We start from the raw sequence: 15,990 nt of genomic DNA, 5'->3' as shown, positions 1-15,990 counted from the left end.
GGCTTAGACATCTGAAAATGGTTACCTAATCGATTCTAGCAGAAACTTACTTTGACAAGTCAGGCCTCTTATTGAGCTGTTGAATGTATATATGTTTTTAAGAAGCACAATACATGGCATGTTTTATTTCTACCATGGTTTTTTAAAGGTGTATGTCTTGTGCTTCTGAATAAAATTTCCAGAATTTTTTCTTGTTATTGTGCCACATTTCCCATCTGTGTTAGTTTGGAAAATATTGCTGTTAAGTGTCCGATTTCTGTGAAGAACCACGATGCTCTTCCTGCATTTGGGTTGTTTTCTAGTAAGAAAGAAAATAGATATCCTTTTATCAACCATCCTAGGGTTCATTTATTGTGTACTGTCAGTGGATTTCTGAGATAGGAAATACTCAATTGCTCTTTCTGCTCAGAATGTTTTGTTTGCATTAGCAATAAATAATGAATCACTTTGCAGATCAACCCTTGAAGTACTATTGCTATTTTGACAACTTGGATTAGCTAGTGCTCCTTCTTTTTATGAAGGTTTATCCTGCCAAGACATTCTTTGAATACTGATAATGTTGATCCTCTTGCCAGTATGGTTACGTTAGAAAGAGGTATTTTTCTGCTTTCATCACCATGTTCCTTGAAAGCATATTGAATAATGAGACAGCCAAATGGAAATAATTTACGTGAGTGTTCAGCAAGTTTATTTAAAGTTAACATTATCTGAAGGCATGCTAAGAATATTACGAAGTCAGCTATCACTTAAACTGCATCAAACTCTTCAGCCTGAAATGCTGTGTTCTAGCCCCCGATGAGCTCTGGCCATGTTTTACCTGAGGTGGTGCAGGGCTCTTCCCTGGAATGACAGTTTTCCCACTTTTCACCATTTAGTATCAGTAGCCATTGACTCAAACTTATAAACCACGGATGTTCAATAAATGCCTTTGCATGTTGAAAGGCTGTTGACACGGAATACTTCAATTCTGTTGTAGTTGCCCTTGTTCCATGGATGCTGAAATGAGAGAGGACGCATAATAACTATACCTGTTTTAATGGTTTCAGATATAACAGGACTGAACAAATTATGGTAACAGGTGGTTTAGATGGCGCCTATCAGCAGGTCATACCATACACAACTGGTCCCATGTCTTGCACAAAACACAAGTGGGCCATAAGCAGATTCAATAAATTTTCCAGTTCCTGTTGAGGAAAAATCTGCATAAGGGATGTGTTTTCCAGTATTTTTCATGCATAATATTTTGAAGCCTTGGTCATACACAGTTCTGCCTAGAACTATGTCTTGTTTGTTTCTTGAGAGACATGGATTGGACCTTCTGGGTGAAAGAGGTCCATTTAAAAGCTATTATTGTAAGTGTGGATGATATTCTTCCCTAAACCACCTTTGTCGTTGTGGTTGCTGTTGACCTAAAGGAGGCTATCTTAATTTTTTTTTTTTTTCTTTACAATAAGTCCCCTCTTATTTCAAAAGTGGGATAATGTCAACCCACAGTCTGTATCCAGTAGTCCAAACTCAGTTAGGTGTCCAAGTCCTCTGTAGTAAGTACAGGATTTTGGAGACAGAGTAAGTGCATTAGGGTAAATTTACTGGTTTTAATGATAGGATTGTAAATTCAATGTTTTTTCATAATGGGATTATAGTTTGCATTTATTCATTGTGCTTCTGAACTCTGCTATAACTGCATGTTGAAAAGAAATCTGCATTGAGTAGAAACAGCATGTAACCTCTTTGTTGGGTTGGAAAGGCTATTCTCTTTAATGTAATGATGATAAATTAAGTCCTTCTCTAATCTGTGTCTTAAAATATAATGCAGAGTTATGATTAAGAATCTGCAGTGCTCCGCAGCCAACATGCTTTCATGCATTCATTCATTTAACTCAGTCTTCCATTCGTTGTTCAGTGGCTTTGCTGAGAAAGCTGAACAGAGAGTTAATTATGGTGTTTTTTGTGATGAGGACACCTGTCCACTAGGAATTGTGCTGAGACCTTCAACTCAATTTACATCAGCCAGAGAACAGCTGCCAGATGGTAACTACTTTTGGTCACTTCCAACCTGGTTGAATTTGAACTGGTGACCCAGAGGTGAAATGCTTTATATCCTATTACTAATTCCTTGAGGTTTCCAGTTTCTCATCCATCACTTTTTTCAAATGACAGCACAGTATATGTCTGAAATCTCAAAACAATTACTGTTTCACATATGTGGTGTGTGTTGCAGAATCTGAGATGTGCCTTTAGCTCTTGCAAGGCTTTCACACTCACTTTGTACACTTTGAAAAGGTTAGTAGAAAAAGGATGTTTTCTGAGCCATCTGGGAGTTTTTCCTCTTCCTTACCAGTGCACTTTGTCACAGATAGGTATGTTCTCTTACTTTTAACAACTATTTTACGAAAGGCTTTTAAACCTCCTTTATTTAAGTGAAATTCACTGTAATGATGTCTATCCTCGGAATGTCAGTTTGGGATTAGAAACTGTGTGGTTTTATGACGGTAGGTTAATCGTTTGGGAGGTTTTGGTTTTTTTCCCTTCTATGGAAGTGGAATTTCTCTAAACACCCAAAGTTGTACATGTTTGGTTAATACAGTCAAAAAAACTTAGAACTCTTTCCACAGTCTTTGTAATTCTTGAAAGGCTCTGAAGACATTAGTTACCACATGAAGGTCTTTGGCTCCTTGTAATATCTCTTAGCTCCTCTCCTAATTTACCTTCCAGCTCCCAAATCTAAGCATTTCTCTACTGCATGATGCTCAAGAAAGCCTTTTCGTTGAGAGGGTGCTCTCTTATCACGAAAGGGAAATCTGAGAAGAAAATATGTCAGAATTTGTGGGATGAGCAGTGCTGTGGAACATTACTGTCTTTCAACAAACTCCCTCGATAGCTGTAATGACTGATGCCCCTGGGGATGGATAGGTATGTCATCTGCATCTGGTGAAGGGAAAAATGGTGCCTTGAGTTTCTCTGCTGCATACCTCTGCTGGTAGTTCTCCCAGTATCTCTCACGAAGTAGGTGGAACAACTGATTCCTCAGGGTCAAGTATAAAATATGTGGGAAAGTAGTTATAATTATGTAATGAGTTGGATTATTGTTCTTTATGGTAAACTGAAAAACTACCGTGATTTGTTTTCAAGGCAAGATTATGCAAGAACTCTCTTTTAGCAAGATAACTTACCATTGGTTTTAAAAGAAGATACCAATTAGAGCATGGAATTGATAAACAGCATCAATACTTATCAAGGCTGAGATTTTGAAGAATGTGGTTTAAGACTTTATTTTGATGTCTTTTTGATGTCAGCTGATAGATTTTTCTTCCACTGCAGAGGGCGTGACAGCCCTTGGAGCTAGGTGTCTGCGCATCATAAGCAAAAGAAGTTATGCATATTGTACAAGGTGGTGTCTTTTTGTTTCTCTTTGGCTGAATTCAAGCTTTCAGTATTACTGCCTGGTTCTGTTCCTGTTTGTATACCCCCTTAACAGGTAGACAGCATTGTTTTCAGGTTTGTTGGAGCCTAATAAACTGTTAGGTTGTAAGTCAAGAATATAATGACCCAAAGAGTTAACTGTCTGCAGTGAGATCTCAGATGCTAGGGTGACAGGATTTTTGAAGCACGTAAAACAAAATTAAACTGTGAAATAACAGTTCTCTTTTACAGAGCTAACTCATGTTACATTACCAGCCCACAGTTCCTGTACAGTGCTTGCTCTACTAGAATTTTACACCCTCAAACTATAGGCTAAATAACACAATGGTTGTCACAAAATAAAGAAAATAAATCTTTTCTGGGTAGTAGAAGTCCACTTGGTTGAGTTATTGCCATTATGTAGTAATAAGGTAAACAGACGAATCTGTTTAGCTCACAGAGTCATAGTTGCACTGAAGTAGCCACAGTCAGCAACAGCATCCAGTCCCCAGCTACAATTAAGATTTTTCTTTTGTCTGTGATTGCAAATGATTGTGGCTGCTGATAGAAGTTCTAAAATATGAAGGATGTTTAGGGACAAGGAATGGCTGCAATTTTTCTGTCTTTCCTTGCTGTCTTTGAGGAGACAAATAATAAGCAGCTTTTACTTTCCTTAGTGCCATATAATAGTGACCCCAGTGGGAAGAGGTTGCATGCTCGTGTTCCCTTTTTTAGATGTTTTTCAAGGAATTCTTCTTCCTGAAATTAGAGATGCCTACTTGATGTGTGCCTTGTCATTGTACATTGTCATCATTCAGGAAAGTGTGCATATGTCCTAGGGCTGGCTGGAGGTGCAGAAATACACACACACACAAGTACTTATGTTCTGTGTATGTGCAACAGATTTTATATATGTTATGACATTTTGTAAGATATAGATAATGTAATCCCCTTCAATGAAACAAGGAGGGAGGTGCGATATATTTGGCTAGCTCTAGCAAAACCTAAGATGGGCTGTATGTAATAATATATCTCTGAGTAGGCTGTTTGTGCAGTGTCATCATACTGACTAGAGTCAGATTCTTCCTTGGCTCATCCTGGACACCCGCTTTATATGACCTAGAAAAATAGGGGGAGGTGTGTGTGGGGGTGTGTATTTTTAGCTAAACTAAAGGGTATAAGCAAGGTTAAAAAAATAGGGTATTGCAGGAACCTCATGGAAACAGACACTTTCTAAAATAAATGAAATGGAACAGGCCTTGTTTCTTTGTGGATTTTTAATGTCTGTTGATACATCTGGAGAGTCTAGAAAAATAGTTTTCTTTATATTACTGGCTATTCCTATGTTGTTACTTTATAATGTGCAGTAAGGGCTAAAAATGAACAAACAATCTATTCTATGTTTCTATAATACAGAAATTTAGGAGTTGTCTGGCCTTGTTAGCATGTAGGCTTTAGTGTAGCCTACAGTGGTAACTAAAATTTTGTCTTTAGTTCTGAGTATTAATATCTCATAAATATGTGACCAGTTAAAAAGTAACCCCCAAACTTATTAACAGTATCTAGTTTTAGCAAGTTCGTATTTAATAAGTTCTCATTTTCCACAGCTTTCTTGAAACTAACTTTACTGAAGGGATCTTTTCACAATCCTGAGTATCAGCCATTCAGCAGGTCAAGCAGTGTAATAACCTTGCATTAATCAGCAGCTAAGATTTATATCTGTACCTGTAGCATCACACTAGTATGACCTAAAATAAACAGCATGATATTTATATTAGTCATGTAACAAATGTCTTTCTGAGTTTGGTCACAATCATCTAATTTGAAGTATATCCAGTAAAGAGAAAATTGCTTGGCACCTCATGTTTCCATTTTAAGTAACTGATTTTAAAATAGAAGCGGTACAGGATATGTTTTATAAGAGGAGTGCTAAAGAAGAGGACAAATTCTTTCATCACTCCAAAATGTCTTTGAGGAGATTTACAGCAGGTGTAGAGGAGAGAGGCCGAGAGGCAGCGTGCTTTGGGCAACCCTGGGCTGTCCTTTGCCACTGCCTGCTGCTGAAGCACAGTGGGGGCTCTCCCTGTCAGAGCTGTGGACACCTGGCCCCTGGCTCTGCTCACTTGTTTCTCCTTCTCCCCTGTTTGTACTCCCTGCCCTCCCTGACATAGTCTTTCTTGTTTGGGTGGTTCGTACTCACCATAGGATGGCAGAGCTGTGATCGCAGCACGTTCAAAGGGCTGTCAGGCTGGTGTGCAGGAGGTGAGTTAGATTCAGGCAGAACTGAAAAGCTGCAGAGTGTGCTTGCAAATGGAAAATTAAAGATTCAAGGAACAGTTTGAGGCTCAACAGTCTCAAAGCTTTAAAATTCCACCTGTCCTGTAAGAAGGGAATATCATTTTACAGGACCACCGTGTTCTTCTGTGGAATTCACCCCTCAAGGCCAGCAAATGTCTCACTGGACAGGTGGAATTTTAAGGCTATGTATTGCATTTCTTGAGATGGTTGCATGTATATTCTTTGCTTGCTCATCATGGTTCCACATAACATCCTGTACTAGAACACTGTGAACTCATTTTGAATTAATTGGACACCTATCACCTATTTAAAACATCAATTTTAAACCAGCACTGTAATGTCAGATTTAATGTACAACTTGCTGCTTTCTGTTTTCCCCCTTTTGTGTTTGAATGTTGCATGCTGGAATACTCGCAGTCAGCTAACAGTGACAGAAATAGATGTGAAGTGTATCTGAATCTCTAGCGGTCTCAGTTGCCTAGAAGCAAAATGCCATCTAAGCAAATTTTTTTTTCTTCTTGATACATAGTAATAAAAGTCAGCAGATGCAGGGTTAAATTTGTGGCTCTTTAGTGTAAGGCAAAATTTCACCTCCTGAAGTAGCCAGTACTTTCTTTATATGTAAGAGGATTTAACAGGTAATTTCTGATGCAAGTTGCAGTTCATGCTGCCGTATTGTATTTATCAAATATTTGCAATAGTATTGCAAGATATGTAGCTAGTAGAGCAGATATCTATCTGTCCTTATAACTTTTACGAAGTTTTCATTAGACAAACAACTGTTTTCCTTATAAATACTTGCTTAGAAATTGCCTTCCTTTCTAAATAACAGGCTTGTCATAGAGCTAGAGTATCCAGATGAGAGCTATGAATAGATGTCTAATGGCCTGATTTCTACCCAAATGGCCTGTCTTAAGTACCAGAAGCATTGCAGTACCTACCTTCAAATGCTGACCAACATGCCAGAGACAAGTCGTAAACCTGCAATTTATCTGCTCAATAAAAACACATAGCCTACTGCTATAAATCCAAGAGAAGAAGTAGCATTTTTTTATTGATTTGTTTTTAACAATTGTTTCAGGTGCGGAAGTCCAGATTAGCCATGTAATATCCATAAATACAAGCTTTGCTAAATTTCCTGATCGCTGTGAGCCTAGATAAGTAATACAATATGAGAAGACATGCCAAAAAGTACCATATCATTTATGTTAACACTGAAAGTTGTGAATGTAAGAGGGTCAAAGTACAGAATGTTACATATACAGTATGTGTGCAGTTGCATATGCATGTTCATCGACATGACTTGAGTTCGGCAAATATAATGTCAAAAATTTGACTCTGTGCCATTTGTTTCAGGCAGTTATTTGGCAGAAGACCAGGGTGTCAAATCACAAAATGGCCTTTATGTCAGTTCTGGGAACAGCCGTTATGGGCAGTATGGTACCTTTTCAACATTGCTGCAAAGATCCTGAGGTGAGTTTAAACTTCCTTCTCTCAAACCCATTTAAAGCCTGTCAAAGAAGAGAGCTAAATAAATACTCAAAAAGGAGACTGTGAAAATGAGAATATTATTTCCAGATTGACAGCTGATTAATGTCTGTGATTCTATTACTGTCCTCTCTGTAAAATTAATTGGTTCAGTGATTGAAAATCCACTCCAAGAATCATCTAGTCAGGACTCATGTGGCACTGATCAAATGGCAGTAAAAACAGTTGTGATGACAAATGCAGAATTGCTGATTGCTCAGGGCTGTCTAAGTTGGGATTCCTGGCCCACAGGCAGGTTGTGCTCTGATTAGTATCTAAGCATTTATATCATACTCATCCTTGAGGCCTCTCAGCCTTCTACTCTAAAGAATAACCCCTCAATTTCAGTGAGGGACACCTGAGCAGCAAATGAAACACATACTTGAAAGACAAGTCATGCAAAATTTCCTCTAAACATATATTTCAAGGAAATACCAGTTAGTTTTCAAAAACCTGAGTGCACTTGGGTTTCTTTGCCCCTGTTGAGATTGAGGGAATTCCAAATTTTCAAAAACATTTTTACTCTGCTTCCAGTTTTTTGGAGACATTAGTATAAAGGGGAGTATTACTACGGTTGATCCTTTAAAGTTGCATTTTCCTGTATCTTGTGGTAATAACTCTTGACCAGTCACATAGTTGAGATGAACTTCTTGTAGTTTACAGAGTTTTATTTGCTTATGTCTGAACAGAACATCCAGAGTCATTCTTACCTGAATGCAGGCTCCATGTGCCCCACTGGGCGAGTGCCAGGGGCTCCAAAGGGAAGACACGGATATTTAGAAGGGACTAGCTTGAAGGAGGCACTCAGCTTCTCACATTACCTCTCTGCTATATCATGAGGCATCCATATTCCTTGAATAGAAGTTGGGGAACATTCCATCTCTCTCTCTGTCTCTAAATAGTGTGTAGAATACCACGTGCATCATTTATAGGTGCATAGCTGATCCATGCATATTGCTCACACACAAATCTACATTCAGAAACCATGGACATCTCCAAATTAAGCAGCCAAACACTATGAAATGACAGAATCAAGGTTGGCTGTGAAACCTTTTCTTTTTACCCTATATGCATGTATTGGGATAAGCATTTAATGATAAGGCATATGCTGCTTTTTTCCTTCCCATGAGGTCCATGCCTCATTCAGTACAAAGACCAACTCTTTAATTCTTTTCTTTTCCCACTTGCTCATTGTGTTGCTTCATACTCCTTTACTGCAAAGGCTGCTCTGACAACAAAACTCATGTTGCTATAAACAACTTTCTGTAAGCTGTACATTACTAAATGCAGAGTTAAAACTTGTGTAACAAGTGATCCAGGGAGTTTAAAGATTGACCTTCTTCAAAACATCTGCATTTTGGGTACTGAATGAAACAAGAATGCATGTTGAGCTGACTCCAAAGCATGCAAACTCAGGAGGTAATTGTAAAATAAAAAGAAAACTAAGAAAATAAAGAACTAGCACGACTTTTTACGTATACAAAACAGCATCTATGCTATTCACATCCCCAGTATTGTAAATGGATGGATCTATTTTGGCTGAAACCTTTCACACGGGGAATTTTCCTATTCTATTCTGTTTGCATGGAGATTAAGTTTAGCAGATACACAGGCCACTGGGAAAAAAATAAGTACTTAAAGACATTCTACCGTCCACTCAACACAGATATATTTTAATACATATGTAGGTTGTTTTCTATTAAAGTGTTAACTTTGAAAACAGTTGATATAATTTAAAAGCAAAAATTCTGTAATATTTTCCAGACTCTGTGATTTTGTCAGATTAGATAATGTACTTTTATATATGGAAATTAATAATTAAGACTAGTTTTAGAAATTGTTGCTAACTTTTAATGAGCATACTGGTATTCTGTGTGGCTTTAAATAGTAACAGCAGTCAGCCACTTCTGAATGTGGCAACTTCTTAAATGAGTTATTTAGAGGTTTTCAGTTTTGCTTTTATGTTGTCCGTATATAAAAATATTACTTGAAGCGAAAGACTTGTACAAATATTTGGGGAATTCAAAAAGGAGCTTGAAGGGTAGAGAAGGAACATTCAGGGAGGATGTGCTAAAGTTGCAGACTAAAATCTAGAAGCACCACATGTTGTTTTCTGATAATCATCCAACAGCTATTTGACACCTCTTTAACTTGACCAGTGGTGTTTGGTTATGTGCGACGTTGCTGACCAGAACACTCCAGCTTTAGCACAGAATGCTTGTTACAAGGTCAAGAGGGAATAAGGGAGCACATGAGCAGATCGCTGCTGTGACGTAGATGAATGGGAAGGATAGGCCAAATCCCAGGGATTTTAAATTCCATTTCAAATGCATGATAATTTGGATTTTAGTAAATACAAGTGGCTCTGCCAAAAGCAAAGCTAATGAGGTCTGATTTCTGTGTCCTGTTATCCACCCTGCTACCAGAACATTATCCAGACTTTCCCATAGCTCCAAAATCTCCATCCTCATGAAGCCCCAGTGTTCCTTAACATATTATTTTGGGCAGGTGGCAGAGGGGTGATGTGTGGGGCAGTGTGTGGGCTGGTTGGCATGTCAGTGCTTACATGCTGATGGATCCTGACTTTTGAATAGTTACAAATTCCTTTTCCTCAGTAAGGTTGTTATCTCAATGCTCTCCTCTCCAAACAGCTGTCAGTTATCACAGAAATTGTGGAAATATAATGTCTTTGGGATTTCTGCTTCTTCATCAGATTGAATTGAAATCAATCCAACAGTTTCAAAGTTGCTTGGTGGAGGAGAGAGGGAGGTGTTGGGACAGGCAGTACAAGTCATCAGCCTCATTTTGACCTAAAAAACCCCACACTAATGAAGTTCAACAGAAAACTGTTAAAACTTGGACTTGATGTTATGTACTTGAATTGTGTGAATTTTTGAGGGTCCTTGGCAGCGCTGTGTGCTCACACGTTCTGCTGCGGTCTGTGAATCATGGGTGCTCAGCATTCTTGGGAGTCAGCTGATTTGGATACAGGTGGTGTAGGTAAATTTAGGTGCCCTATGACAGGCTATTTAAGGTGCCCTGCATCTAGAAAGGGTGAGATTGTGTGTTTTGAGCTTCCTGCTTGGGGCTATTTCATGGCTGCCTTCACCAGGCTGGGCCTTTGTTTCTGCAGGGATTAACTGGCAACCCTGTAGTCAGCAATCCTGAAGCTGGCTGGCCTTGTTCTCTGCAGCAGGCAGCTGTAGACAGCAACCTGGTGCAACTGGCAGCCGAAATGGGAAATCTCTCAATAATTTGATCAAGGAAAAAATATGCAAACCAATCCTTCTCAAACCCTGTTTTGATTTTGGTTTTGTTTTCTTTTTTCTTTAAGTGTGTGTGTTGTGGTGTTTTGTTTTGTTTTGTTTTTTTGTAACTTTCAAGAAGTAATGTGTGTGTTTGAATGACTTGGACTCCTGTACAATTCCATTTCAATAGCTCACCTCTAAAACAACTTTTTTTGGAGTTGTCTTTGAAAGACTGTTATACTGTGGGTTTGGTTGTTTTGTTTTGTTTTGTCATTGCAGATAAATCTTTCTGGGTTTCTCCCAAAAGCTGAGTCAGACAGTTCTTTGACAAGCCTTTCGAGTTCAGAAAGGAGCTTTGTTTTTATAAATAATCGTCCAGTTCATCAGAAGGAAATACTAAAGGTAACATCCTCTAGCTTTTTATTCAAAGAACAGAAATGTTAACTACTTTGAGGACAAAGGCACCTATGCAATCTACAACCATTTTATGACATAAAATAAATAACATATTACAGGTGAAGATACTAGCGTTTACAACAGAAACCTCTTCCACAAATGTGATGTTCCCGGTGCTTCAGCTCTATTCCACGACCACAGAGCTAGAGGTTATGTTTATGGCTGTTTAAAAAAAATGTAATTTCAGGTACTGTATGTGAGAGACCAGAATAGTTGATTCTTTCTTTAGTTACCCTGCAGGAATATACCAGTGCAGTTTTCCATGAGGGAACTTTATGTGGTTTCTTGTAAGAGAATTCATCTAAAAATAAAGTTTTAAATTTTGTTCACCTCTTGCTGTGAGCTTATCAAGCTATTATACATAATTTCCCTTTAAATTTGTGTATGCATTGGATAAAAATGAAAGTGATAGTGCAGCACAGCTAGGCATTGTGTAGGCAGAATTTGATACTCTTGGGTTTCTCACACTACTCAACCTTGTAGCAGCTCACTTGGAACAGCCTTGACCTCCCCAGAAAAGAAAATGATGTTCATGCCAAAGTGTATGTGTAGGCTTTAAAGTAGAAACAATGAAGTAGTTTTCAGTTGGCAAGCAAAGCTTTGTAGATGTAAACCCTGAACTTGTGTTGGTATTTTAAGTGACAAATAAAGCTTATCCATCTCCACACAGTATCTGTGCTGGTTCTGGCTGGAGTTTAAAGCTCAGCTTGAGTCCCATGACATAGGCAGCTTTTTAACCAGAGCATGGGGGCATAAATTTAAGGTGGGTCTGAGGTACTAACAAGTAAAGTAAAAGCACATTGATCTTCATTTAGGGCTGTTCCTATAGTAGTGCAAGTGATAGTCTACCACTGCTCCCCGAACACCACCCCCCCCCCCTTTTTTTTTTTGGGCCAGTTTTTTAGTTGAGTTTGTTTTGGTCAGGTGAGGATAACAATACATCTGTAAGAATACATCTTGATAGGTTTGGAAAGCAAGCTGTAGATCACTTTTATCTCCATGTAATGCATGGGAAAGAAGTGCTGGTGCACCTCTTAGTACTACAGTTCACTGACAACTGAGGACAGACTATGGGAATATTAAGGTTAAAATAACTTGAAAATATTTAAGTATGTTTAATGTTATTTAAACAATATTTAAGAATAAAAATTATTTTAAAAATTAAAATTTAGTCTGCAGTGGCTCCTCATCTTTTATGCTTTCAATTTTTTTCTCCTTAACATACTCTTTTCTCCAGTATATATGTCTGTTGAAGGATTCCTGATACTAGAGGGAAATGAATGGATCCTTATTTGATCATTCTAGTTAACAAGACCAAAATTATGAAATGACTAACCAATTCTGTAGTCTTTTGGAGAAGCTTTTGGGAAGATTATAGAGAAAATAGTAAGGGCAAGCAGAGTTTGAAAAAAAGCTGTAAATTTATAATGGGGTTAATAAAAGGAACAAATTAATCCTGTTCTGGGAAAAGGACAAGTCTGTGGTGCAAGTGCTACTTTCTCAGCCTTGAGTTTGTCTGAAAGAGACAGAGACAGTAATGTAGTTGCATGCTGTGTAAACAAATAGTCTTTAAAAGCAAGCAAATAATAGTATTTGTGTTAACTGAGGAAGTAACTATTGGAGTTGCAGTCCAGTCTGGGCATATCCTGTCTTTTGAGTGTGATCAATGCATTACTCAGGTCAAAGTAGCTACTGTTGGTGTCTTGGAATTGGTTCTTTGTTTTAATTTTGCTGTGAAGACATGGAATTGGCCAATAACTGTACCTTTGGTGATTATTTCAGCATAAATGCATACCCACAAGGACTTTTTTAGCATTCCTTTAATTTCAAAGAATCCTATCAACAAACCAGTTATCCTTTTGCAATGTTAAATATTGTTTCTATGCCTTTGTGTCTATTTTATTGCTTTTCTTACATCTCTTTATTAAATCCATCTGTAGTTAATTCGAGAGTACTACAATATGGTGACACAAAAGGACTCTTCTCGTTTGTACCCTGTTTTCTTTTTGAGTATTACTGTACCTGCCTCTGCTGTGGATGTGAATATAACACCTGATAAAACTCAAGTTTTACTGCATTATAAGGTAACATCTTCATTTGGTTCTGAGTTATCAACTTTTTACTTATGTAACTGTAATAAGGGCTTCTGGGACTAGTGAAGTGTTTCAAGGTAAACAGTGCTACTGGATTTTTTTTTTAGTTACACAATAGCTTGCCTTTACCACAGGACTGTTTTATTTCAAAAGTATTGAACAGGTTAGTGGAGGATTGTACATAATTCCTTTCCCAGTTGATTTCAAAGATCATTTTTACACTGTCAGATGCCTGTGTGAATCACTTTGTTTCCAGTTGGCTTTATAGTAAGAGAGGCTAAATGGAATTATGATGTATATACTTAAACAAATCTCATCCTTAGCTTCATAATTATATTAAGTAATGACCTTTTAAACACTGAACACGTCAAGGTGTGCGTATGGGGAAGCTGAGTGCTGGTGGAAGCAGTATTTTGCCATTATGTGTGTACATTATTGTCAACATCACTTAAGTTTCAGGATATCTTGTTCATTCTCTTGAGACCTGAAATTTTGACTGTTGTAGAGGCTATGTAGTGATAGATTTCCATAAACTCACTTTCACTTATTAGCATTCCATATGAAAAATAGTGCCACAGAAACTAAGAAGGCTACATAGCTAAGATGGTTATTCAGGGTGAATGCAGGTAGCTACACCAGTGTGTTAATCCTCTTCTTCGCTGAAAGTTTTTGTATTTGTCTATTTTAATCTTGCAAATGTACTGCCTGTTAAGAGTCACTTTTATGAAAATTAACACAGTATTCTCACATTTGATCTATTTTAAAACTTTCCTTTGGCATTAGAAAGAGTTGGGTTTTTTTCTTTTTTCAATTTGGTGGGGGATATTTTTCCTTTCCATCATTTGGTGCAAAGCTCTCTTGGAAGCACACACCATAAAAGCACCTACACAAACATGCTTCCATGAAATGGGATGTTGTTGGTGCATCTGTCTTCTAAGCTTCTAATGCCATATTAGGTGGGAATAGCTTTACCTGATGCTGATTTAAGCAGTCAGTACCCTACTATAAAGAAAACAATTTTTTTGTGATAGCAGAGTACACCAGAAAAGCAGAATACCTATCATGAAATATTTAAAACTAAAGGTGTCCAGTTCAGAGTCTTTGAGTGTGTGTGAACAACTGAAATGCAATCATCTGTCCAGATTTGTCTGAAAAAAATATTCTGAATAAGATCATTTTGCTTGTTGCTCTGTATTCTCAATATCTGTCAGTTACGTTTTCAGGTATGCTTGTGTGTGTGGCTTTTCTGTGTGGGTGTTTTAATTTTTTTTTTTCTTTTTTCCCAGGAATCTGTCTTACTTGCTGTTGAAAATGTGTTGAAGTCACTGTATGGGCCACTACCTGATGCAGTCCCTGGTGAAAGTAATAAAACAGATGGTACCTCAGAAGATGTGTTTGTTCATAGAACAGAACAAACAGATGTGGTTGTTAACAAAACAGGTCCATCTGGAAACGATGATCTGCACGCTCATACTTCATTCCCTTCATTCAGCAGCAATGTGCAAAACTGTCAAGCAGGAAAAAACACAGAAATCTGCTTAAATCATCAGACATTTTGTGGTGATGTTGTACATAGTCACCTGGACAAAAAAGAGGTTTCTGAGAGTGATGCCCTTCCACACAGTTCCTTAAATTTATTGTGTGAGGAGGAAGAGAATAGACAGAATATGACTCAAATTCAAAGCAATGGTGTTACTGAGGACCCCAAATCTAAAAAACCTGACGAGCATCATTTGAGTTCTGATAAGGCTGACAAAACAGAAAAAATTGAGGAAGAATTAGGCCCTAAAGATTTACCTGAAATCTCTGCTGATAGTTGGAGTATGGGAAGTGGATTTAAAAGCTGTTTAGGAGGCAACCTGAAGCATATTAAGATTTTGGTTCCTGAGGCTGGAGGAACAATTAATAAGCAAAATGAATGTGCCAGTGAACAAAGCAATGATCTGCAAATCTCAAATCAAAGCATAAAGAAAAGAAATGTGATAAGTGAGAAGTTTGGACGTGTGAGGGCTTATGACTTAATTAATGGTAAACCAATAAGGAAAGCAAGGACTCCAATGGGATTTTTCACTGAAGAACGTCGTCCACAATTGATAGATGATAATCCAAGCACCAGAATGGAGGACATCCTGCTGATGATTGGAGAACAGTGGAAGGATTTGAATCAAGATGAAAAAAGGCAGTAAGTTTTCAGGCTGTGACTTGCTTCTCAATCTTGTAGTTGCCAGTGAGTCACCTGTAGGGAAAACAAAACAAAACAAACTTCCTGATTATTTATGAAAAAATTGAACAAAAAATTATTTTTGACTTTTTAGGATCAGCATCAGTATTGTGAGTGGTCATCTTTTGCGGTAGGCAGGCTGATTTGAGTTACTCATTTTGCCACTGTTCAATGCAGCAGTTAGATAGGGACAGTTTTGCTGAATTGTTATTTAGAGATAACAGGCAAGAAAATGTACTGTTTGCATCCTGCAAATATCTTGTTTCTAAGGGCTGCCTGTGTGTTGTCACTGTCGGTAAAAACCAGTGTGGTGATGGATGGGGCACTGTATAGTTCCTCCAGAGTTTTTTGAATTAAAAGTTATTATTTATTGCTACAAAGTGACATTCCTTTTCCAGGATCTTTAGTACTCGAGCATTTGTTGAGCTCCTTTCCTCTAAATTTAGTACATATCCCAACCCAGGCTACCTCAGAGTTATATTTATAAAATCCAATGAGAGGACATGAGGAATTTTTTTTTTGCTCTATAATTCCAGTGCTGGTTCAGAGAGTATAGTACAGTTTGAATTTAATTCTGTATCAATCAAAGCCAGACAGTATTTTAGATTACCACCTGAATAGCTAAATTCCATATTTTTCTGAAACAAATTGTCACTGAGAGTTTGAAGTCTGTCTGCAAGTAAGGGAAATATCTTTGCCTAAATTGGGATGGGGGTTGGATTAATAAAAATATTAGGTATATGAT

The 15,990-nt window shown here is 37.7% G+C and overlaps 1 protein-coding gene across 1 annotated transcript in view; it reads left to right on the top strand.

Annotated features, from left to right (window-relative positions):
- Positions 1-15,990, top strand: part of PMS1 (PMS1 homolog 1, mismatch repair system component) — a gene marked incomplete at both ends in the record, with an annotated part of 41,171 nt that overhangs the window by 10,851 nt on the left and 14,330 nt on the right. Inside the window, 4 exons of the mRNA XM_080346947.1 lie at positions 7,057-7,173; positions 10,755-10,877; positions 12,872-13,015; positions 14,311-15,206. Of these exons, the coding sequence (XP_080203073.1) occupies positions 7,057-7,173; positions 10,755-10,877; positions 12,872-13,015; positions 14,311-15,206 (1,280 nt within the window). The remainder of the gene's footprint in view (positions 1-7,056; positions 7,174-10,754; positions 10,878-12,871; positions 13,016-14,310; positions 15,207-15,990) is intronic.

This window comes from Nesoenas mayeri (genome assembly GCF_963082525.1).
Source record: "Nesoenas mayeri genome assembly, chromosome: 6".
In the NCBI taxonomy this organism is placed as follows: Eukaryota; Metazoa; Chordata; class Aves; order Columbiformes; family Columbidae; genus Nesoenas; species Nesoenas mayeri.
The sequence above is the reverse complement of the archived record's forward strand: the minus strand, read 5'-3'. Positions and strand labels throughout refer to the sequence as shown.